Raw genomic sequence first — 24,359 nt, 5'->3', positions numbered from 1 at the left:
TCATGAACAAGGTCAGCTACTGCACTGGGCAGCACAGTATGGGGAGGAGGTGACCAGCCCTCTGTGGAGAAAGAAGTGGTTCAGGACTATTTAGAAAAGCTGGATGAGCACAAATCCATGGGGCTGGATGCGCTGACTCTGAGGGTGCTAAAGGAGTTGGCGGATGTGATTGCAGAGCCATTGGCCATTATCTTTGAAAACTCATGGCGATCGGGGGAGATCCCGGACGACTGGAAAAAGGCTAAGGTAGTGCCCATCTTTAAAAAAGGAAGGAGGAGGATCCAGGGAACTAAAGGCCAGTCAGCCTCACCTCAGTCCCTTGAAAAATCATGGAGCAGGTCCTCAAGGAATCAATTCTGAAGCACTTCGAGGAGAGGAAAGTGATCAGGAACAGTCAGCATGGATTTACCAAGGGCAAGTCATGCCTGACTAACCTAATTGCCTTCTATGAGGGGATAACTGGCTCTGTGGATGAGGGGATTGCACGGATGTGTCATTCCTTGACTTTAGCAAAGCTTTTGATATGGTCTACCACAGTATTTCTGCCAGCAAGTTAAAGTAGTATGGGCTGGATGAATGGACTATAAGGTGGATAGAAAGCTGGCTAGATCGTCGGGCTCAATGGGTAGTGATCAATGGCTCCATGTCTAGTTGGCAGCTGTATCAAGCGGAGTGCCCCAAGGGTCGGTCCTAGGGCTGGTTTTGTTCAGTATCTTCATTAATGAACTGGAGGATGGCGTGGACTGCACCCTTAGCAAGCTTGCAGATGACACTAAACTTGGAGGAGTGGTAGATACGCTGGAGGGTAGGAATAGGATACCGAGGGACCGAGACAAATTAGAGGATTGGGCCAAAAGAAATCTGATGAAGTTCAACAAGGACAAGTGCAGAGTCCTGTACTTAGGACAGAAGAATCCCATGCACTGCTACAGACTAGGGACCGAATGGCTAGGCAGCAGTTCTGCAGAAAAGGACCTAGGGGTTACAGTGGACAAGAAGCTGGACATGAGTCAGCAGTGTGCCCTTGCTGCCAAGAAGGCCAACGGCATACTGGGCTGTATTAGTAGGAGCATTGCCAACAGATGGAGGGAAGTGATTATTCCCCTCTATTTGGCACTGGTGAGGCCACACCTGGAGTACTGTCCAGTTTTGTTCCCCCCACTACAGAAGGGATGTGGATAAATTGGAAAGAGTCCAGTGGAGGGCAACAAAAATGATTAGGGGGCTAGAGCACATGACTTCTGAGGAGAGGCTGAGGGAACTGGGCTTGTTTAGTCTGCAGAAGAGAAGAGTGAGGGGGGATTTGATAGCAGCCTTCAAATACCTGAAGGAGGGTTCCAAAGAGGATGGCGCTCGGTTGTTCTCAGTGGTGACGGATGACAGAACAAGGAGCAATGGTCTCAAGTTGCAGTGGGGGAGGTCTAGGTTGGATATTAGGAAACAGTATTTCACTAGGAGGGTGGTGAAGCACTGGAATGGGTTACGTAAGAACGTGGTGAAATCTCCTTCCATAGAGGTTTTTAAGGCCCGGCTTGACAAAGCCCTGGCTGGGATGATTTAGTTGGTGTTGGTCCTGCTTTGAGCAGGGGGTTGGACTAGATGACCTCCTGAGGTCTCTTACAACCCTAATCTTCTATGATACGCTTCTCCAGTCATCGCGTAGCATTGTGGGCACGAGTAGAGCGAAGTGAAGTCTCCCCGTCTCTTCCAAATTCACCTTCCAGCAAGCCACTCAGGTAGGTGGCGACATCTTGGTTGGAGGTAGTCGATTTGCTTCTTTACTGCATCCTGCAGAGCACTCTCTGTGATGTTCCTCACCGTGGCGCCCGGGCACGTCAGAAGGCAGAAGGTGTGAGTGATCACAGCAATGTCGCACAGATCACCCATTCGCCTGTGCGAGATGTACACCAGTTCATTGCTGGCCCTCTGGGGAAGAAACATCTGTTTCTTCACCATCTGCCGGATGGTGTTGTCTGCCTTGTTCAGAGGTACTTTCGCCACGGCAGACCCCCTCAGGATGAATGAGATACGGGGGATCAGGAAGGTGTTCAAAGCGTTGATCTTCTGCCATGGTGCCAGTAGGAAGGAGTCAATACTGGCCACATTTTGTAGGATCTCCACGATGGTATTCTCAGGTGTCTGCTGGACCTGTAAACCCGTTGACGTGCCAAGATGTTGGTAAGCTTGCCCATCCTCAAGGAAGGTTCATCCTGGATCTGAAATGGTGTTGCCTGGACCGAATCCCTTCTACTGCCATCGATATGCAAGTATGTATGCTTCTTGGCACTGAAACAGACTCCCATCCAGTTGGCAGCCTGGATGGTGATGTCAAGCATTTGCTGGAGACTCTCGGGGTTGTCTGCCATCAGGACCAGATCGTCCACTACTAGGCAAAGTTCTCTGGCTTTGGTGCACTGGATGCATGCACACCTGAGTGGAATATAGGTCTGTAACCACTGAAATAAGAACTTTAAATGTCAGCTACTATTGCATTGAAAACAAAGCCCCAGGACTGAGGTGGAGAAATCCTATGTCTGGCGGAGTGCAAACTTTCAAGTGGCTAGATGCAGTATGTTTCTTTTTTCTCTTGTTTTTTCTGTTACATGGAGTTATGGCCTCTGTTACATGTGAACAGGTCTCATTCCAAGCATATACTGAGCAAGGTTTAAAATGTTTATACCATGACCTACTACTGATTTCAGAGGTGGATGTGGAGTGTGCAAGGAGGAACAGATGGGGAAATGTAGAGGTACATGGTGAAGGGGCAGTGGACTGTGAGAAACATTGACTGGGGAGAAGAGATAAGTTGCCAATTAATTCATCCTGGAAAGGGGATTCTGACAGGCAGGTGCATCAGTCTGGGAGATAATGAGGGATGAAGGACCTGCAAGGGATTGGGAGCATGGAGGGTAGTGTAGGTGATGGCGGAAGCATGGAAGGGTATGCGGGGAACTGGGAGCAGGGGGACATGAAGAAGTAGAGATTCTTATTCATACTAAGCCCTGAGAGCTGAAAATTTTCTGATATAGATAAGAGCCTCCCCGCCTCTTTTTCCTTCTCCCCTTATAGGGGAGAACCCCACTATAATGGACATCATTAGATCTGTCAGAACAGGGATCCCTTGCTGTGAATCTTATATGCCAAACAGATTTAAATTTCTGATGTTTATTTGGGTTGATGGGGCAGGGAGGGAGAGGATAATTCATCATTAAAAATGTTTTTAAAAAGTTGAGCATCCCACCTCACCAATCAAAATATAAACGTTTATGCAAAAGTCAAAATAAATTATTAGGTAATTATAAAATCCTATCCCCAAGAGATCCATTTCCAATAATCTCTTACAAGTTATCCATTTTCATTGTTGTGCATATTTTAATTTTAGGGGGCACTGTTAGGTTTGCATGGAAGTGTAAATTGGGTTAGGTGAGAGCGAGTGGTAAAGGATTATATGGTAAGATGGATCACTTCAGTGTTCTTTTCCACATATTCTAAAGTTTGCTTTTTGTTCAAAAGTGTATAATTTTGTAAAGTAAGTCATATTGGTTTGGAGCTTTTACTGTACTTCACTGAAACCTACTTTCACTATTATTTTTTACAACTTTTTTTGTTTGTTTGCAAATTTTAATTTAGTGTCAGGAAGGTTTTTAATGTGGGTTTTGGTCCTACGTAGGATACAAATATATTTTTGTAAACTGTTTATATAGGCAACTTTCAGGTATCTAAAAGGGTGTCATAAGGAGGAGGGAGAGAACTTGTTCACCTTAGCCTCTAAGGATAGAACCAGAAACAATGGGTTTAAACTGCAGCAAGGGAGGTCTAGGTTGGACATTAGGAAAAAGTTCCTAACTGTCAGGGTGGTTAAACACTGGAACAAATTGCCTAGGGAGGTTGTGGAATCTCCGTCTCTGGAGATATTTAAGAGTAGGTTAGATAAATGTCTATCAGAGATGGTCTAGACAGTATTTGGTCCTGCCATGCGGGCAGGGGACTGGACTCGATGACCTCTCGAGGTCCCTTCCAGTCCTATAATCTATGAATCTATGAATCTATGAAAAACTTAGGGTTGCTTAGGGAGGTGTATTTTCATAAAAATAAGTAACTCCTTGTAGTGAGTCGGTGTGGCTCCCCTCCTGCCCAGCAGAGGGAGCACTCTTGCAGGCATCCGAGTGGGCGGAGCCACTGCCGCCTGTTCCCGCCCCCCGGAAGTCAAGGGGCGGGACAGGAAGTATAAAAGCCGGCCGCCGGAGCCCAGTCAGAGCCCAGCTACCGCAGGGAGCAGACGTGCCGCCGGGAGCTCGCGGCCGGGAGACCTCTGAGACCCGAGACCGTTGCCCTAACTGGCCGGACCTGCCCCGAGCCCACTACGAGGAGGAGCCGCAGGAGCCCCCCGCACCTGGTATTGGGAGGAGCCGTCGGGCCTGCCTCGCACCAACTACGAAGGTGAGGAGCCCCCAGAGCCCCTCCGCCCCTGCTGTTATCCGGAGGCGCCGCCCGAGCCCCAGTGGCCGGATTTCTCCGAGGAGCTGCCGGACCTCCCCCCAAGCCCCAGACCAGAGGAACCGATGCTGCTGGACTGGCCCGAACCCGGTGTCACCAATGAGGAAGGCTCTGAGGGGGAACACGGAAGTAGCCCGGGGGTAGCCGACCCCGGTCAGGCTATAGACACATGTAAGCCTATGTCAGTGTGTTTCGGTCTGGACACGCCACTAACCAGCAGCGACACGAGCCGCTGCTAGGGCCCTGGGCTGGGACGCAGTGGAGTGGGTGGGCCTGCGTCCCCCCTGCCACCCCTGCTCACGGGTGGCAGGTTTCCCCCTCACCCAACGCTCAGGTAGGGACCTGGGCCTACTTAACTGACTGTTGCTCAGCCCCTGCACCAGAGGACCTGAGCGGTGATTGTTTGTGCCCTGCCCTGATCCAGGGCCTGGGCCTACCAAACAAACTGTTGTGGTGTTGCTCAGCCCCTGCACCAGAGGGCCTGAGTCCCTGAACTGACTGTTGCTCAGCCCCTGCCTGAGGGCCTGAGCCCTGAACTAGCTGATTATTTGCTCAGCCCTGCCTGAGGGCCTGAGCTCCCAGAACTGTGGGCCGCTCAGCCCTGCACCAAAGGGCCTGGGCGTTGACTGTCTGTGCTTATAGTGAGTCGGTGTGGCTCCCCTCCATCCAGGAGGGTCGAGCCCCGGCACAAACCTACTACACTCCTACTTTAATATTCTTAATAATATTTGCTAATTAAGAACTAGTATGTATGAATACAGCCTTTAATCTACACAGTATCTAGATACCACAACAGAATAACTACCCAGACAGATGTAACTTTTTAAAATATTTGTGGATTAGTTCAAAAGCATACAAAATTTTACTGTGATTTTCTAGGAGCAGTTAATTTATTTGCATGGATACTTAGTGCTTCTATATTAACACATCAAATTAACATAAGAGATAACTATAGATTCCACATACACAGGAGACTTGTTAGCATGCATGAAAGCTGCACACTGCACCTACTGAGGTTACAATGAGTGATTAGAAAGGCTGGGCCACTAGGTTCGGAACAGATTGAGGATGACATTTGCATTTTCTCAGGAAGTATTTCCATACCACCCTTCAATTTCAAACTGAGAAGAGATACCTGCTCACTGCTAAAATGAACAATACCATCTGTGACACCTTTATGTTTACTACACTTTTCCATAACTGCATTTACACTTTGTTAAAGGCCAAAATGTATTTAAAAATAAGGAGACTAACAAATTAGAAAGTGACATTCAAAAAGGTTAAAACATAATAAGCCGCCTTATACCTTTGTCTGGCAGGACTATTTTTAACAGAACCCTCTCTCTATTCTTGAAGTACCTTTCGAATCTGTCTCACTAATTGACTAATCTGGATTACTCAAAAATTAACAGAAGCAGGTATAACAAACAGGAAAACAACAGGAAACGGCAAATTGCATACCTAAGAGCAGTGTAAACTGCAACATTTTAGATAGTGTGTTTCAGTTAGTGAACATGTCAGTCTTTCCATCTAGTTTTAATAGTTAAGAATTAACAATTTCATAACCTAAAGTGAGTGAAGTTAAATCATTTTATGTACAACAAATACTTGGATCTCCTTAATTTCGCTAAAGTGCTATTGGCTTTGTGCTGCTTTGATTAGAGTCTTAAGGAGTGTATGCAAGGTTTTTCAGAGCACCTGCACATGAAACCATTGTAGGAAATTCACATATGAATTAAATACTAATTTCCAGAGAATAGGATTCAGTTGTTTCATTTAACTACATACTTAAGACAATGCCTGGACCAAATTTCAAACGCAGTATTTTTTTTTAAATGAGCACACGAGTACACACAAACTCGGTAAAATCTGACAGAATCGAGCTAATGCCCTATAAAATATAATACCCAATAATAATAACCCTTCCACTTCATGAAGCATTTGGCAAGGTAATGTAGGCATGAAACATATAAAGTTAATTATTTTAAAATGATCATAAAATATAGCACAGATTTAGCAGATGTACATCTTCTCTCAAACATTGCTCACCACAATGCAGACTTTAGAATAGAGTACAGATATCCTTCTGGCTAGTATGTGATATTTTTATCTAATACTGCAGAAAAAAACCCAGAATATCTGTCTTCACTAGCAACATTGTGAATTGAATCCGTCAGTGATTTGGACTAAACATTTAAACTGGACTCTGAATACATTTTGCACCTAATACAGAGATAAAAAATCCAAGAGATAAATGTTGTCCAGCTATGTGAATAATGCAATTTTAAATGCAGTTTTACAATACACCACCTAACAATCTCCTTTCTAGCACTTTGATCCATCTTCTCTTAATCACACACTGATCCATCAAGCACCTAAGAATGCTCAACTAATCAGATCACTTAACAATCTTATTTCTCTTTTAGAAATGAGGTCGACTTGTTCAGCAGAACTGCAAACAGAAAAACACTTTTATATGAACACTCTTAACTACTATGTAATAGGTACCCGATGACAGTTCTTTCACTATTGGAGTATTACTACATTCTTACTTTGGCCAGTAGCTCTGTTTAGACTTGGGGCCTTGGGGACTTATCCAAAAAGCACATGCAATAACTCACTAATAGTAATAGCTATATTATGCACATGTATTTAATAGGAACAGTAGCAACAACTCTAGTTAATATGTGGTCTCTGCATTTCCATCTTCATCCTGTTTTTAGTTACTCAGAACTTTAATCTATCTGGCTTAATTTTCAGGGCTTAGTCCTTGCATGAAGGTGAGTTTTTGGAACATTTCAGCCAAAATGGTCTAGTAGAATGAAGAAGCCAATTTTGCCCATTTAAATAATTCTTGTAGCATTTTCAGGAACAGCAGTACTGAAGCAGCTGGGTACAGAAAGTGGGGTAAGAAGCCTCAGTGAGAAGGTGCTTTTGAGCATTCATGTGAAAACTGGTATTGCTTTAACAGAATCATCTTACTTTTGCATGCGGGTGTGACTAAATCACATGTGTTTTGCAAGACGGGACCATATCCTACTTTTTTGCAGGTTTTAGTATCAACAGGGATAGGCAGACAATAATAAAATTGTGTGTGGCCTTCCCGGACCCAAGATGTCACTCTAAGACTAAACAGCTTGTGAAGTGGATGGGGAAGGATCCATTGGTGATGATTAAGACTGTGAGTTTGTCACAGAAGTCACGAATTCCATGACTTTTGTGACCTCTGATTTCTGCAGTGGCTGGTGCGCCTGGCCCGGGGCCAGCTCAGGCAGCCCCTGTCACACCAGCTGCTGCTGGGGCAGTCTCGGGCCACCGCCTACTCCTATCCCGCCCCCCAACAGCAGCAGAGTTTGGGTGTGGGAAGCGACAGGGGGTTGGGGCATGGGACAGGGTGAAGCAGGCTCTGGGCAGCACTTACCTGGAGGGCTCCCCGGAAGCGTGGAGGCATGGCCAGGCAGCTCTGCGCACTACCTCCCGCCTGCAGGCACCGCCCCCACAGCTCCCATTGGCCGTGGTTCCCGGGCAATGGGAGCTGTGAAGCCAGCGCTCTGGGTGGAGGCAGCGTGCAGAGCTGCCTGGCCACGCCTCTGCCTAGGAGCTGAGTGAGGGAGATGTCGGCACTTCCAGACAGATGCGGAGCCAGGTAGGGAGCCTGCCGGCCCCGCCAACCCTCCTCCGCACCAGCAGGGGTCCCGGGCCTTACGCCACTGCCTTCCTGAACCCATGCGGCGCCCCTCCCCCTGAGTACCTGCGGTGCCCCTGGACTGCCCCCACCCCCCTAATTTAGTCAGGGGTATATAGTAGAAGTCATGGACAGGTCATGGGCTGTGAATTTTTGTTTACTGCCCGTGACTTTTAATAAAAAATACCCGTGACTAAAACGTAGACTTACTGATGATTCATATCAGCACTAATGACACTGCATCACGGGATATCTCACAGATAATAGATGACTTCAGGGACTTGGAAGCGTGCTGAAGAAGGAAAATGTCCAACCAATCTTCTTTGAGAGCCTTCCTGTTCCACAAGTGAAGGAAGACAAAAAGCAGAAGATTCCAGAAGTGAACCGCTGGCTAAGTAAGTGGTATAGAATATAGGGTTTTGGCTTTGTGGAACGTTCCTCCACCTTTTATGGGGTAAGGGGTCTGTATGGTTTGGATGGCCTCCACAGTGCTCCACCTCAGCAGAAAGGGAACTGATCTCCTCAGGAGAGGCAGCTAGAAGAGTCAGGAGAGTGTGAAACTAATAATAAAACAGGAGGGTAAAAACAGGGAAGATATGAACACTCACTTAGTACAGAATCATGAATAAAATTCACCAAGGAACCAAAGGACATGAAGAGAAGAATTCTTGAGTTGCTTATACACTGGTGCTAGGAGCCTAGGAAACAAGAGGATCTGGAATTGCATTTATGAGTATAAATTTGATCTAGTTGGTCTTACTGGAACCTGGTGGGATGATGCATGATTGGAATGTTAAAATCAGTGGTTATAACCTATATTTAGGAAGGATTGAGTGGGCAAAAGGAGGGGGGGAGTGGCACTCTATCAAAAATAGCATTAAGAGTTTCTGCATCATTGATAGAAGAAAATCTTCTTGAATGCTTTTGGATAGGTATCCTAATGGATAAGGCACAAGAAGGGGTTTTAGCTGGTGTCTGCTACAGACCACCAAATCACCCTGGGGACGAGGATGACCATCTTTTTATGTACCTACCTATGATGTGTAGGAAAAATAGCTGTGAGATCATGGGGGGACTTCATAGAGATTAATGCCTAGCGACGACTAGATCTAGTTTGACCTGTATATCACAGGCCACCAACACCGCACACTAAACCCAACAACAATGGAAATGAGGCAAAAGTAAATGAGACCCACAGGAGACTATATTGTCATGTACCACAGGCAGAGACTAGGAGGGACTGAGGTGTATCAGTACTTGAGGCACCTGCACTGGCAGGGAAAGGATTACATGAGTTATACCCAGATTATCCTGGCAAGTGACCCACCCTCACACTTCAATTTAAGTGACATGCTGGAGGTCCAGGCCTCAGTGGGGAAAGGGGGGAGGGGGAACTCAGGGCTCTGGACCAGAGGGTGGGGTGGGGTGGGGTGGGGCTCAGGCATGGGTGTAGTTTGACTGCTATTTTGGGTGGGCAGGGGCCAGCAGGGCTCAAGCCAGCTCCGCACAGAGTGGTCCGGGGAGGGAACGCCACCTCCACCCCCGACTCACCTTAGCAGGCCACCCGCCTGTCTGGGTTGGGGGCACAACCAAAAAATTATAACTCAAAGGTGGGGGCTCAGCTAAAAAAGTTTGAAAACAGCTCATGGTGCAGGGAGAGGGGTAGCTAGGGGCTGTGTGTAGGCACGGGGGTAGCTCAGGTTGCATGGAGAAGGATAGTTAGGGGCTGTGTGCAGGCACGGGAGTTGCTCACGGTGCAGGGAGAGGGGTAGCTGGGGCAGGGAGGGGTGTAGCTAGGGGCTGTGTGCTGGGAGGGCTCTCCTGCGGTCCCTGTTATCCGAGGGCTCTGCCAGCCACAGAGCCAGGTCCCCCCGCCCAGGCAGCTCTTACTGGCCGTGTGAGCAAAAGGGGCTGCTTTGGCCCCTGCACCAGCTGGAGACGAGGGAACACCGCAGCTGCCTGCTCCATGGCACCAGCCAGAGCAGCAGCTGCCCTGCACTGCCCGGCTCTGGATTCCTGCCTCCGACTTGGCCAGGGGGTGGGGAAAGAAAGAGATGGGGGGGATGTGCGGAGCTGTCCCAGGACTGCCTGGCTCTTGCACAATAGCTTTTTGGGGGGGGGGGGGCAACACCTCCGTGGCCCCCCAACTCTACCCATGGGCTCGGGGCTTCTGCCCCCTGGGGAGCACCAGAGCTCGGGGCTCCAGAATTCAGCCCTGCTGCTCTCGGCTTTAGCCCCACAGGAGGTGTTAGGGCTCGGGGTTTTAGCTGTGAGGCACCATGTCCCCCGCGAAAGGGTTTGCAGACCCCTTGTTGAGGACCACTGTTTTAGAGCACTTAGAACCGTCTCCTTTTAAACAGAAAACGACACTCAACCTTTATAGTAGAAGTGGCACTGTAGCGTAATAAAGGTGGTTTTGCAACTAGGAAAGCATCTTGGGCTCTCTTACTTTCCTTGATGACTTTCAGCCACTCTCAATACCGCACTGAACAATTGTAATGTTGGTTAAGAATTAATTTTGAATATCAGGGAAATTGCACACTGGCCCTACAGAGACAAATTAAGGCATGCTTGTTAGAACTAAAGTTATGTCAAGAAGGAAAATCTGTGAGGATTTGAAAAGGGGTTGATTTGTCTGTTCTCCAGCTTTTAAAGCAAACTTAGAACTGGGACCATTACTGCAGAGTTTATACCAAGGGACTTTAATAGATTCCCAGATTTTTAAGGCCAAGAAGGGACCATTAGATCATCTAGTTTGGCCTTGTGTATAACACAGACCATAGAATTTCACTGAGTTATTCCTGCATTAAGCCCAATAACTTGCATTTGCCTATCTTCCTGAAAGAACTCCAATCCAGACTTGAAGACTGCCAGAAATGGAGAATCCAACATTTCCCTTGTCAGTTTGTTCCAAAGGTTCATCTGTTAGCTTTCAGCCTATTGAAGCTTTTCTAACCAAGACAACTCTAGGAAGGGCATCTTTTCCCAAAATCAGCATGAGGACTCATTAGGAATTCCTCACAGGGCTAATATGGTGGGGTTTTACCACAAGCATCAACATTCCTTCACCATACAATTTGTAATATACAACGAAAGGGAAATCTCTGAGTAGGTCTCAAGCTTCCTCCAAACTCTCATGACATACTGAATTTGTTTATTCTGTTTCAATGAGCAGTTATGAATGCCTGGAATCCTCTTGCTCTGTCCTGGCTATTCAGCATCTGTTACTAAAAACCAGCTGGAGCCATAAGTACATATAATGCACATTCATGCTTATTCATGTAGTAAGAAGTGGAGGTCAAATCATTCCTTAAATATCACAGGCAAGTGCACCCTTGTCCTTGTTTTGAATTGTGGAAAGTTCTTTGAAAAACAGACAAAAATATAATTTTATGAGCTATTTTAAGAAGTCCCCCCATTTGTTGTTAATTGATGTTTGGAGCAGTAAGTGAAAACAAAAAGGTCACCTGCAAACCAAAAAAGAGTCTTTTGACAGCTATAGTTCAACAGAGGAAATTACATTACATTTGAAGATTAAAAAAAAACTCAGCCACTTTTGTCCAATACTATCACTAGAAAAATAGTTCTCCCCAATCTTATTTGAAAAGCCAGATTTAAAATACGTTCCTTTCATGCTAAATTAAATGAACACTATTAAGTAAATATTCTCTTTCGTTTACTGCTGCCTATTCTTTTAGCACTAAATACCACACCATAAATGGGCTATCAGTAGTGTCAGATATAAGTTTATAACTTGATTGTTGCTCTACCTTTCTTTTACTGACGAGTGGGGTAAAAGCAAGCAGAAGTGCTAATGAAAAAGAGTGGTTTTAGCTAAAGGAAAAGCAGACTTGCGCTAAGCTACATTTGCAAAAGCTCACTAAAAACCTCACACAAGTGCCTCTTTCTAAGGTACTTTTTGCTCATTTTCTGTTTTAATCCTGTTTGTCAGTATCACTTTTCTGGTTTGGATACATCCTTGTATATAGGAAGTCAACACACGTCACTAAAAGACTACTGAGGGTCACCTGAAGTATTAATTTTACATCTGAATGCTACTGATGTGCTATCTTATTCAGTAAAATTACTCTGATACAAACATTATTGAGAAGCATGGCTCAAGTAGGGAAATCAGACATATGTTAACAAACCATTCATATCCAGGATATGCATATAATCCTGGTAAAAGCTGAGAGTCTCACAGGGATGTCGGGGGGGGGGGGGGAGGAGAGAAAGAGGGAATAACAGAGGAGAAAATGTATTCCTCCCTCAAAACATTAGTGGTACCTACAGAAGTGTGGTAAGCCTATTCACCTACAGAGACTGCACTAGAATGGGGCTGATGCTGATTAACTGGAACAGGGGGAATTGCTGGACAGATTAAAATGGCAGCCCAGAATGAAAGCAGTGAATGGAAACCTTACAATCTCCTTAGGCTAATTGAACGCACTCAGTCAGTGCCTCAGATAAGGGTGACATTTAGACTCCCCACTCCTTTGCCACAAAGTTGAAATATTCAACTTTAAACTGAGCCAGTTGACTCAATGGGGATCAAAGTATGAAACTAAAACCAGACTATATGTTACTCCCAGGGGAATTCTACGCAGTGTATACGCAGAATTCATGTGTCCTGCAGATTTTTTTTTTTTTCCTCCACAGAAAATACATTCTGCTGCAGAAGCTCCAGGGGCTGCTGTGGTGCCAGAACAGAGGAAGCTGGCTCACCGCTTACCAGCTATAGCAGTCAGCAGCCGATAGGGAGACAGCAGCATCTGCATTCCTCACAGCATCCTGCCAGCGGGGCCTGGTGAGGAGGCACAGGGATGGGGAGGCAGACACAGCATGGCACACAGGGCTGTGTGTGTGGGAGTCACATAGACTGGGGTTCAGAAGGGTTAGTTGGGGGGTATAGACTGGAGTGGGGGTTGAATGGGAGTGGGATGCAGGGACTACGGTTGCCAGGTGTCTTGTTTTCGACCAGAACATCCGGTTGAAAAGGGAAACTGGCAGTGTCTGGTCAGCTGACCAGACACTAAAAGTCTGTAAAAAGTGACAAAGTGTCCTATGGCACCTTATAGACTAACAGACATATTGGAGCATAAGCTTTCGTGGGTGAATACCCACTTCGTCGGACGCATGTGGGTATTCACCCACGAAAGCTTATGCTCCAATACGTCTGTTAGTCTATAAGGTGCCACAGGACTCTGTCGCTTTTTACAGATCCAGACTAACACGGCTACCCCTCTGATACTAAAAGTCTGTTACCTGCAGTAATCAGCCTCCATCACCAGGGTCAGGGAGTGCAGCAGCTGCTGCTGGAGCCTGGAGGAGCAGCTGTGCCTAGCAACTGCTGCTTTTCCCTTCCCTCAGCGTGAGGGAGAGAATTGGCTGGCTCCTGGGCCGGGCTCCCAAGTAGAGGGTGTGTGTGTGTGTGTGTGTGTGTGTGTGTGTGTGTGCGTGTGCGTGTGCGTGTGCGTGTGCGTGTGAGAGAGAGAGAGAGAGAGTCCCTTGCTCTGGAGACCCCCTTGCCCCGTTGTGTCCCCATTTCCCCGCCCAGCCCCTTGCTCCAGGGACCATAAGATCCCACCTAGCCCAGTATCCTGTCTACCGACAGTGGCCAATGCCAGGTGCTCCAGAGGGAGTGGACCAACAGGCAATGATCAAGTGATCTCTCTCCTGCCATCCATCTCCATCCTCTGACAAACAGAGGCTAGGGACACCATTCCTTACCCATGCTGGCTAACAGCCATTAATGGACTTAACCACCATGAATTTATCCAGTTCTCTTTTAAACGCTGTTATAGTCCTAGCCTTCACAACCTCCTCAGGTAAAGAGTTCCACAAGTTAACTGTGCGCTGCATGAAGAAGACCTTCCTTATATTTGTTTTAAACCTACTGCCTATTAATTTCATTTGGTGACCCCTAGTTCTTGTATTATGGGAATAAGTAGATAACTTTTCCTTATCCACTTTCTCCACATCACTCCTGATTTTATATACCTCTATCATATCCCTCCTTAGTATCCTCTTTTCCAAGCTGAAGAGTCCTAGCCTCTTTAATCTCTCATGCCCCCCACTGCGCTGTGCCCCGATTTCCCCACCCTAGCCCCTTGCTCTGGAGACTAACCCCTGCTGGGCCCCGCTGGGCCCCATTTGGGCAGGCTCCACATCAGCCCCTACCAGCCTGGCTCTGCAGTTGTGGGTGAGTCCCGGAGGACGGGCGAGTGAGTGACAGAGGCAGGGGTGGGGAGCGAGCAATAGGGGGGTAGGGTGAACCAGATGGGGAAGGGGGCAGGACGTCAGAGGAAGGGGGCATGGCCTCTGGGTAAGGGGTGGGGCAGGGGTGATCGGTTTTCAGGGATTAGAAAGTTGGCAACCCTAGCAGGGACACATAGGTACAGGGGAATGGCTGAGTGGGGGTGCAGGGACACATGACGACAGGGTGGCTGAATGGGGATGCAGGGACTCATGGGGACGGGGATGAATGAGCCTGACTGATTGGGAGAGGCTAGTCAACCAGGTCTGCATGGAGGAGGATCTCCAACTGCCTAACAATCTCTCGCACACCCCTCCAAAAACCTGTTCCATACTTCTCCACACCCAACAACCCTTCACTCCCAGGCTCCTTCCCAGCAATTTCTTCCCTCTCCCTCAGCTCTTCCATCACCCCACTCCCTCAAGCCTTTGCACTGCTTCTGAGGGGTGCAGGAAATACGTTTCTGTATTGTAATTTAAATGAATTATTATTCAAAGTTCTGTATTAATATGAAGAGTAAGGAATCTATTTATCAAAAAATATTTTTTGAATTTTTGTTGTTGTCTGTATTGTTACAGTCATACTTGTTGACTGGTATTTTGAAATAAATTACCAAAATAATTTAAACTGGCATGATTATATTGTTATTTTGATAAATAAAATATGCAGAATTTTAAAATATTGTGCACTGAATTCTTAATTTTTTTGGCACAGAATTCCCTCAGGAGTAATAGGTCAATGACAATTATGTTAATTTCTCTTCTTCCCTCAAACATGTCTAAGTTTTCTTATAAAAACTTTGACATCCATAGAAAATTAATTTTTAAAACCTTTATGTTATACAGGTGTATATGAATAGGAAGAATTCTCTTGCCTTCTGGACGGTATTGTGCAACAATGGTTACTGCTTGGCCTGCATTCTTCAAGGCTGCTGCTGCTTGTTCATGGGTTGCAGCTTTAAGGTCTACACCATTTACCTACAAATAAAATGTAAACATCTCTTTATCAGAGTAAACAATAATGTTAATTGAAATTTATCACAGAACATAGTTTTAATATACAAGTGGGTGAAAATTCATATGAAGTAACTAGGGCTGTCAAGTATTTGCACTGTAAAAAAACAAAAGAAATAGTATTTTTCAATTCACCTAATACAAGTACCGTAATGAAAGTTGAACTTACAAATGTAGACTTATGTATAAAAAAAATGTAGAATTATTATGCATTCAAAAATAAAACAATGTAAAATTTTAGAGCCTGCAAGTCCACTCAGTTGTACTTCTTGTTCAACCAATCGTTCAGACAAACAAGTTTGTTTACATTTGCAGGCCATAATGCTGCCCACGTCTTGTTTACAATGTCACCTGAAAGTGAGAATAGGTGTTCTCGTGGAATTGTTGTAGCCAGCATCGCACTTTTAATTGCACTGTTAAATAATAGAATAGCTATTGAAATTTACTAATATTTTGGATGTTTTTCTACATTTTCATGTTTGTTAAAAAAAATAGTGTATTAGTTAAATTTGAGACTGAACTCCTGGGGGAGAATTGTATGTCCCCAACTCTGGATTCTGCCATATATTTCCTGTTATAGCAGTGTTGGATGATGACCCAGCACACGTTCGTTTTGAGAACACTTTCACAGCAGATTTGACAGAACACAAAGAAGGTACCAATGTGAGATTTCTAAGGATAGATACAGCACTCAATCCAAGCTTTAAGAATCTGAAGTGCCGTCCAAAATCTGAGAGGGACAAGGTGTGGAGAATGTTTTCAGATGTCTTAAAAGAGCAACACACTGATGCGGAAACTACAGAACCTGAACCACCAAAAAAGAAAATCAACCTTCTGCTGGTGGCATCTGACGCAGATGATGAAAATGAACATGCATCAGTCCGCACTGCTTTGGATCGTTATCGAATAGAACCCGTCATCTGGAATGGTGGTTGAAGCATGAAGGGACATAGGAATCTTTAGTGCATCTGGCACGTAAATATCTTGCAATGCCAGCTACAATGGTGCTATGTGAAAGCCTGTTCTCACTTTCAGGTGACACTGTAAACAAGACGTGGGCAGCATTATCTCCTGCAAATTGTAACCAAACTTGTTTGTATGAGTGATTGGCTGAAGTAGGACTGAGTGGACTTGTAGGTTCTAAAGTTTTACATTGTTTTATTTTTGAATGCAGTTATTTTTTGTACATAATTCTACATTTGTAAGTTCAACTTTCATTATTAAGAGATTGCACTACAGTACTTGTATTAGGTTGTAATCAAAAATAAATATAAAATGATCACTGTACACTTTGTATTCTGTGTTCTAATTAAAATCAATAAGTTGTAGAAAACAGCCAAAAATATGTAAATAAATGGTATTCTATTATTGTTTAACAGTGCAATTAATCACATGATTAATTTTTTTAATCACTTGACAGCCCTAAAAAAAAAGAAGGTTTGCTAAATTACTTGGTATTGTCATACGGTACTGCTACACAATGCAGGGGGATCCTGAGAGAAGAGTGGAGGAAGTGTACTGCTTTCTAGTGAGCCACTTTGTTGGGTATATGGAGTGTTTTGACTGTCTTGGAGGTAGCTGTATCCAGCTTTCTTCTGGCAGAGGGAACATGATGAATGACATTTGAGGGATGAGGGGCAGGGTGTTTTACCAACAGTTGCAGGATCCATTTTGGGGAGATGCTGCCTATGATCTCCTCAAAGACTGGTTCCAGACTACTTTTGTCATGCTTTCTGGGGCTTCTGCTAGATATAATGTTCATTACACGGCCATGTTTGGAGCACTACTTCTAGGCCTCTCCACCTCCAGAAACAGCTTGTTCTTAAGCAAGACGGCATTGCTGGGTTGTAAAGATCTGTCCTGCAGTTTGTCATAAGGCTCTGTCTTTCTCTTCTTTCATACTTATATTACTCCCATTACTGGAGCCTTACAATCTTTAATGTATCCTCATAACCTCCCCATAAGGTAGGGGAGAGCCATTATTCCCATGTTACAGATAGGGAACTGAGGGTACATCTACACTACAGCGGGGAGTCGATTTAAGATACGCAAATTCAGCTACGTGAATAACGTAGCTGAATTCGACATATTGCAGCCGACTTACCCCGTTGTGAGGACGGCAGCAAAATCAACTTCTGCCGCTTTTTGTCGGCGGCGCTTACTACCACCTCTGCTGGTGGAGTTAGAGCGCCGATTCGGGGATCGATTGTCGCGTCCCGACGGGACGCGATAAATCGATCCCCGAGAGGTCGATTTCTACCTGCCGATTCAGGCGGGTAGTATAGACCAGACCTAAGGCACAAAAGGTATGTCTCTTACACTAAGACTACGTCTTCACTACCCGCCTGAATCGGCGGGTAGAAATCGATCTCTCGGGGATAGAATTATCGCGTCTCGTTGGGATGCGACAATCGATCCCCGAATCGACGCTTGTACTCCACCAGCGCAGGTAGGAGTAAGCACCGTCGACGGGGGAGCCGCGGAGGTCGATTTGCCACCGTCCTCACAGCGGGGTAAATCGGCTCAGATACGTCGAATTCAGCTACGCTATTCGCGTAGCTGAATTTGTGTATCTTAAATCGACCCGCCCCCCCGTAGTGAGGACGTAGCCTAAGCCTGGGTCTGTAGGACCCAGGCTTGTGGACTTGGTGTTTCTAAGCCCGTGTTTGAGCATCCACATTGTATCATAAACCTGGGTTTACGATTGTTGGATCCTCACAGCTGTGCTAATGTGTCCATACTGCACTATTCAGGCCTTCTGCTTGACCTGCATCCACACTACAAAATGACAGGGCTTGGACCTGAGTCATAGTAGGATTTGGACTCTGACCCATCCCACCTAGCAGGGTTCTAGGATCCAGATGATGAATGCTTACTGACCCATGTACGTCTACACAGGTATAAAACCCCCATAGCACAACCGTGACTGGCCCTGGGGCTTGGAGGCCCTCCCCCATCACAGGGTTCCAGAGCTCAGGCTACCGAATGTGTACACAGCCATTTTTCTGCCTTGGAGCTTGAGCCCCGCAAGCACAAGTGAGCTGACTGGGCCAGCTACAGGTTTTCTATCCCCATGTAGACATATCCTAAAGTAACTGCTAAAGATCACACAGGAAGTCTGTGGCAGAGCAGGAAACAATACCCATGCCTCCAAAGTCCCAGTCTAGTGCCCTAACCACTGCTCCATCCTTCCTCTCTGCACACCCACAGGCAGAGCACACTTGTATGGCCTATACATTTACCCAGTTTATTTTTATGAATCCAAAAAATTGATTTACCCCTATTTTTAAACATAATAAATTAAAAAAAAAACAGGTGGTATCAGGGTTTGTCAATTGTGGGGTGCATTACACCACCTCCCCCCAGAATGTTTGGCTTTTAAATCAGGTCTCTAAATCAGATAACATGAAGCAGAATGCTTACTCCTTGTCCCACATGCTCAGAATTAGCCCAACTAATTCACTAGATTCCCTTGTAATGAATCATATAAGCCATCAAAGTAAAACAGACTAAGAGGAGGAAATACATTTTTTTAAATTAATGAATCCTACCGAAATTATACGGTCTCCTTTCCTGAGCTCGCCACTCAGATCAGCAGGCCCTCCTGCGAGAATGAAAGAGATGAAAATTCCTTCTCCATCTTCCCCTCCCACAATGTTGAAACCGAGCCCCGTTGATCCCCGATGTAGGACAACTTTTCTAGGTTCTCTAAAAGACAAAAGGTAATGATGAGATCCTGGTCATTATTCATGAATCAGTGTAAGGTTGTCAGATAGCACACTTCTCATTTTAAGGAGCCATGCCCTTTTTTTTTGCTTGAATGCTTAGGTAAAAATACCTATCTTCTGTTACATGTGTATACTTTTTTACAGTGCAATGTATAAAACTGTTGACAGTCTATTAACATACAATATGCATTCTAAATTTCACATAATGCTACATTTGTACTTGGCACTACACTGAGTCATGGATCAGGGCCTCATTGTGCTAGGCACTATACAAACACAACTCTCTGCCTCAAGGAGCTTACAATCTAAGTATAAGACAAAAGCCAGCATGTAGATACAACAAACAAAGAGGGAAGCATACTCGTCATCTTGATAAACAGAAGGCACTGATGTAATAATTGCAGACTAACAGTCCTATCCCAATTATAAGCTTAACTGTGGGAAACTGGATAAAATAATTATTAAGTGTTCCAATCATCTATAACAAATGTTAATGGGAAAGGCATAAAAGACTGGGCTAGGCTATTGGTATAACTCAGGGACTTTGTTAACATCATGTCTGGTAAATAAGAGGCGTGTGGGACCTGAGATCAATGTACCAAAATTGGTGTCAGACATTAGGCATACTGGTGGACTATGAGGAGATGGGCTATTCCACCAATTCCGTTTTAGGGTCCTTAAAAAAAGAGACTTCAGGGGAAGGATCAAACAAGTTAAGCAGTTGGCTGGAAGGTGAACTGGAAGGAGCAAGCTTTACCATCTCCTGGGACCCCAGGATGCACCTGTCACTGTCACATCTTCACCTTCCTGATCCTCAGAGATGTCTTGACTAGACAAGCCAGAAAGAGGGTCCCTAATGATGGAAAATGATGTATGACAGAGGAGGTGACAGCAGAAACCTAAATCTCATATTCCAGGAGATGGTTGTGATTGAACCAGAACCAGTGGAGGTTCTGGCTCAACTGCAACCATCTCCTGGAATGTGAGATTTAGGTTTCTGCTGTCACCTCCTCTGTCATACATCATTTTCCATCCCCCATGTTATTTTTTTCTCTTTCCTATTGCTCTCTTCTCTTTGTGTAGTAAGAGTCTGGCTTAGCTGGCCAAAATTACACATTTTGTAACACTGCTGTGAACCCTGACCTGTGAAATAGCTAAAGCAATGCCCTAAACAGCCTGATTCTGGTACAAATTTGCTATATCTTGGAGTGACTGATAAGAGCATGTGCTGTGCCTGTGTTTCTCCAATTGCAAGGGTGCAAGTAAATGTCAGCACCAAAGACAGAAGCTGGATTTTCTATTTTTGCTGTCTTCAAGAAAGCAAGACTGGACTCTAGCAGCAGCAGCTCCAACCAACCTCTCTTTTTCAGTTATTACCATTTTAATGCCATCTAAAAGACTGCCAAATGTGTGTGTGTGTATGTGCGTGCGTGTCCTATAAAAACTCTCAGGTACAGGTAAAGGGAAAGGGAAAAAGGAGTGTTATTAAATGAAAGTCTTAGTTAATACTTTATATTTCAGATGCCTTAACTGTTTTTCCTTCTTTTTCTGTATCTTTAATAAAAGGTTAAAAAACATGTAATGGTGTGATTTTCATAGGATTAAGCAGGCCAAAGTCTCTGTACTTGAAACAAAACCTTTAACTGAGTTTAATTGTTTAGTGCTATACAGTGACAGATCATGTTAACACTTTTGACTCTCTGCCCATTTATTCCAACAAAATTAACACAACAGAACAGCACTCTTCCCCATTCTTTATTTTACATCCCCATCTCCTCTCTGTTCCTTTTTTTACTAAACTATTTCTGTCCTTGGAATAGCGTTTCCCCTTTTCCAATGCAACAAATGTCCTCCCTCTCCATAAATCCACCTTCTGCTTAGCCTTTCATCATGGATGACTCTGCCCACAATCTCTCGTGCCTAGTCCTTTGTTTGTTATCTATTTACTTTGACACGTCATCAAGAAGAAGCACAGTACTGGAAGCTTCTTCCTGGCTCTGCCACAATCTCCCTACATGACCTAAGGCAGTTTTTCTTCATCTGCAAAATATGGATAATGCCTATCTATAGATTATTGTGGAGCTAAATTTGTTATTTGTAAGATACTTAGAGGTCCTGAAATAGAAGACACTATGTTATAAGTAGTAAGTACTAATTATATACCTCTCCTGTTTTGCTAAATGTTAACCAATATCCATTTCTTTCTTTTTACTGAAGATTCAGTTGAGCAGCATGAAGGACTGTGGGAATTTTAAAAAAATAGCGCAAAAATATGATGGGATGGATGTGAGGGAACTGTGGGAATTTGACCCCAATTCTCCCACAATTTCCTGAGAGAAATGCTAGTATCCCCCAACACACTGCAAAATATGTCCCAGAAGGCAATGTGCCGGACAATGGTGCAGGGTACACTGAGATGCCTATATAATGCAGCGCGTCTTTTGCTGTGAGAATGCACTGCACTGGGAAAGGCAGCCAAGTGTGCACACACTGTAACAATACTGCAACATCAGCAGCTGAATGCCAGCACAAATACTACCAGCAAAACTTTCCAATGTAGTCACGGTCTTAGTCTTACTGCTGCCAGTGGATACAGTAGCAAGGTAAGGAAGAATTTCAGTAGAAGACAAGGAATTTAAGAATAGGTGAGAAACACCTGTCAGGGATGGTCTATGTATACTTGGTCCAGCTCAGCGCATAGGGCCGGATTAGATGACCTCTGGAAGTCCCTTCTAGCCCTGAAGTTCTATGATAGTATGAATTTTTTAATATTTAAGTAGAAAAATTCTGCACTACATTCAAATGATCACTAGAGTGCACTAAATAACTAGTCTCTGAACATTTCTGTGGCTGAAGACTTCCATTGAAATGATGAGCCAAAAACAAGCTGAATTTTTTTATGTAGAGGTTCTTGTCTCCAGTTTTTCAATATCTTTCCAGGATTCTTGATCTGTAAAATACATACTTTCTCCATGCCTAGACTCCTTTACTGACTCATTGTTGAGCCACAAGACTCCACTCCACCACCCACCTACAATCAAATTTCTGCCTTTGTAGAGAACTCTCTTGTTGGGATTACAAAGGCATATTGAATAGGTACCACAAAGTTGAATGTGGCTCTGTATGCAACACCTACTTGTGTTTCCTTATCTAAATCCTTCTCTGTAGGAACTCCATATGACTTTGTGGATCCTTGGATTTTTGGCCTAGGCAAAATGCTGGAGTAAGATTCTTAAAAAAGTATGTCTTCTCATTAAGCAAACCCGAGTAAGAAAGAGAACTTTATTTTTTTCTACCTTTTAGTGGTGAAGAGAAGAAAGTAGGTTTTCAGCGTGATTCTATTTTAGGGATTTATAAAGGCAACTGTTACTTTGGACTCTAAGTGCTGGTTCAATAGGAGGACAAATGTATAGAGAAACATGGGAAAATATCAAACACGATCTGCAGGTTAGGTATGGTATCAAAAGAGGGGTGGTAGTGTTAAGTCTGCAACCTATAATTCGGGACTGTTTAATAAATCAGAAATCCACAAAAGTTTACTATTGTCAATTTTGCTCTCTGTATGAGAAGTTCTGAACCTAAGTGTAGGTACTGTAGAGAGAAATGGAAGGAATGGCTATAGGCCATATAAATGTTTATTATCCACAGCACATGTATGTAGAATCCAATATCACAAGCTACAAACTACTCCCTACAGCAACATACAGTAACTCCTCACTTAACGTTGTAGTTATGTTCCTGAAAAATGCGACTTTAAGCAAAACGAAGTTAAGTGAATCTAATTTCCCCATAAGAATTGATGTAAATAGGGGGGGGTTGGGTTCCAGGGAAATTTTTTTCACCAGACGATTTTATATATATATAAATATATAAAAATATACACATATACATATACAGTAAATTGTTTGTTTAAAACTTATAATACTGTACACAGCAATGATGACTGTGAAGCTTGGGGTTGAGGTGGTGAAGTAAGAGGGTGGAAGAGGGTGGGATATTTCCCAGGGAATGCCTTACTGCTAAATGATGATCAAGCTCTCGGCTGAGCCCTCAAGGGTTAACACATTGTTGTTAATGTAGCCTCACACTCTACTAAAAGGCAGCACAAATAGAGGTAGGGGAGACAGCATGGCAGACAGAGACAGACACACACACCCTGTGTGTGTGAGAGAGAGATGCGCATTGCCCCTTTAAATACGCTGACCCCACTCTAAGTACATTGCCTTTTTAAACAGATCAGCAAGTTGAGACAGCAACTGCTGCTAGCAAGCTCTCCTTGTCCTGAGCCCTTCATGTCGTCTCCGCCCCGCTCTATGGAGATGAGGTAAGCAGGGGGCAGGAGCAGGGGGGAGAGAGACACCCTGATATTAGCCCCTCTTTCTTCCCTCTCCCCCGCACAACAAGCAGGAGGCTTGCTCCCAGGAGCAGCTCCAAGGCAGAGAGCAGGAGCAGCTCAGGGCAGTGGGGGGAGGGACAGCTGAACTGCCAGCAACTGATAGCCTGCTGGGCGGCTGCCGCACAGGGAACTTAGGGGAGCGGGGAGCTGATAGAGGGGCTGCCAGTCCACCATGGTTCCAAGCCCCACCAGCTAGCTCCAACGGGCTGCTCTTTCTGCAAGGAGTGGACAAAGCAGGCGGCTGCCAAACAACCTTATAAGGGAGCATTGCAGAACTTTAAACAAGCATGTTCTCTAATTGATCAGCAACGTAACAACGAAACAATGTTAACCGGGACGACTTTAAGCGAGGAGTTACTGTACGTCACAATACAGGACTGATTCAGATCTGCCAACCGGTTAACAAGATTGTATAATTGTCAAAAGTTAATCAGCTAACTGTTCCATACTGACATCACTGAACACTACTATACGCCTTTACCTACACATTATTTCTACTTTTCATTCCTGCTTCTTCATGCATTTAAGGACAGCAACGATGGCATTTATCTTCGAACCCGACTAGGATGGAGGCTTGTTCAACATTACAAGGTTTAGAGCGAAAATCAATGTGAAAGAGCTGGTTCTGAGTGATTTCCTGTTTCTGGGTGATGTGGCCTTAGTTGCCCATAGCTAATCTTCCATGCAAAATCTCCTGGGCAGATTTTCTGCACCATGCAAGAGCTTTGGGTTGACAATGAGTTTCAAGAAGACTGTGATCATGTATCCAGGGGCGGAAGAATCA

At 44.8% G+C, this 24,359-nt stretch overlaps 1 protein-coding gene across 13 annotated transcripts in view; it reads right to left on the bottom strand.

Moving 5' to 3' along the window:
- Positions 1-24,359, bottom strand: part of DLG1 (discs large MAGUK scaffold protein 1) — a 498,578-nt gene that overhangs the window by 92,914 nt on the left and 381,305 nt on the right. For all 13 annotated transcript variants that reach the window (XM_054039246.1, XM_054039230.1, XM_054039232.1 and 10 more), the window contains 2 exons: positions 19,003-19,159; positions 15,313-15,415 (listed from right to left, as the gene is read on the bottom strand). In XM_054039246.1, the coding sequence (XP_053895221.1) occupies positions 15,313-15,415; positions 19,003-19,159 (260 nt within the window). The remainder of the gene's footprint in view (positions 1-15,312; positions 15,416-19,002; positions 19,160-24,359) is intronic.

This window comes from Malaclemys terrapin, chromosome 9 (assembly GCF_027887155.1).
Source record: "Malaclemys terrapin pileata isolate rMalTer1 chromosome 9, rMalTer1.hap1, whole genome shotgun sequence".
Lineage (NCBI taxonomy): Eukaryota > Metazoa > Chordata > Testudines > Emydidae > Malaclemys > Malaclemys terrapin.
This window is presented reverse-complemented; position numbering and strand designations above follow the sequence as displayed.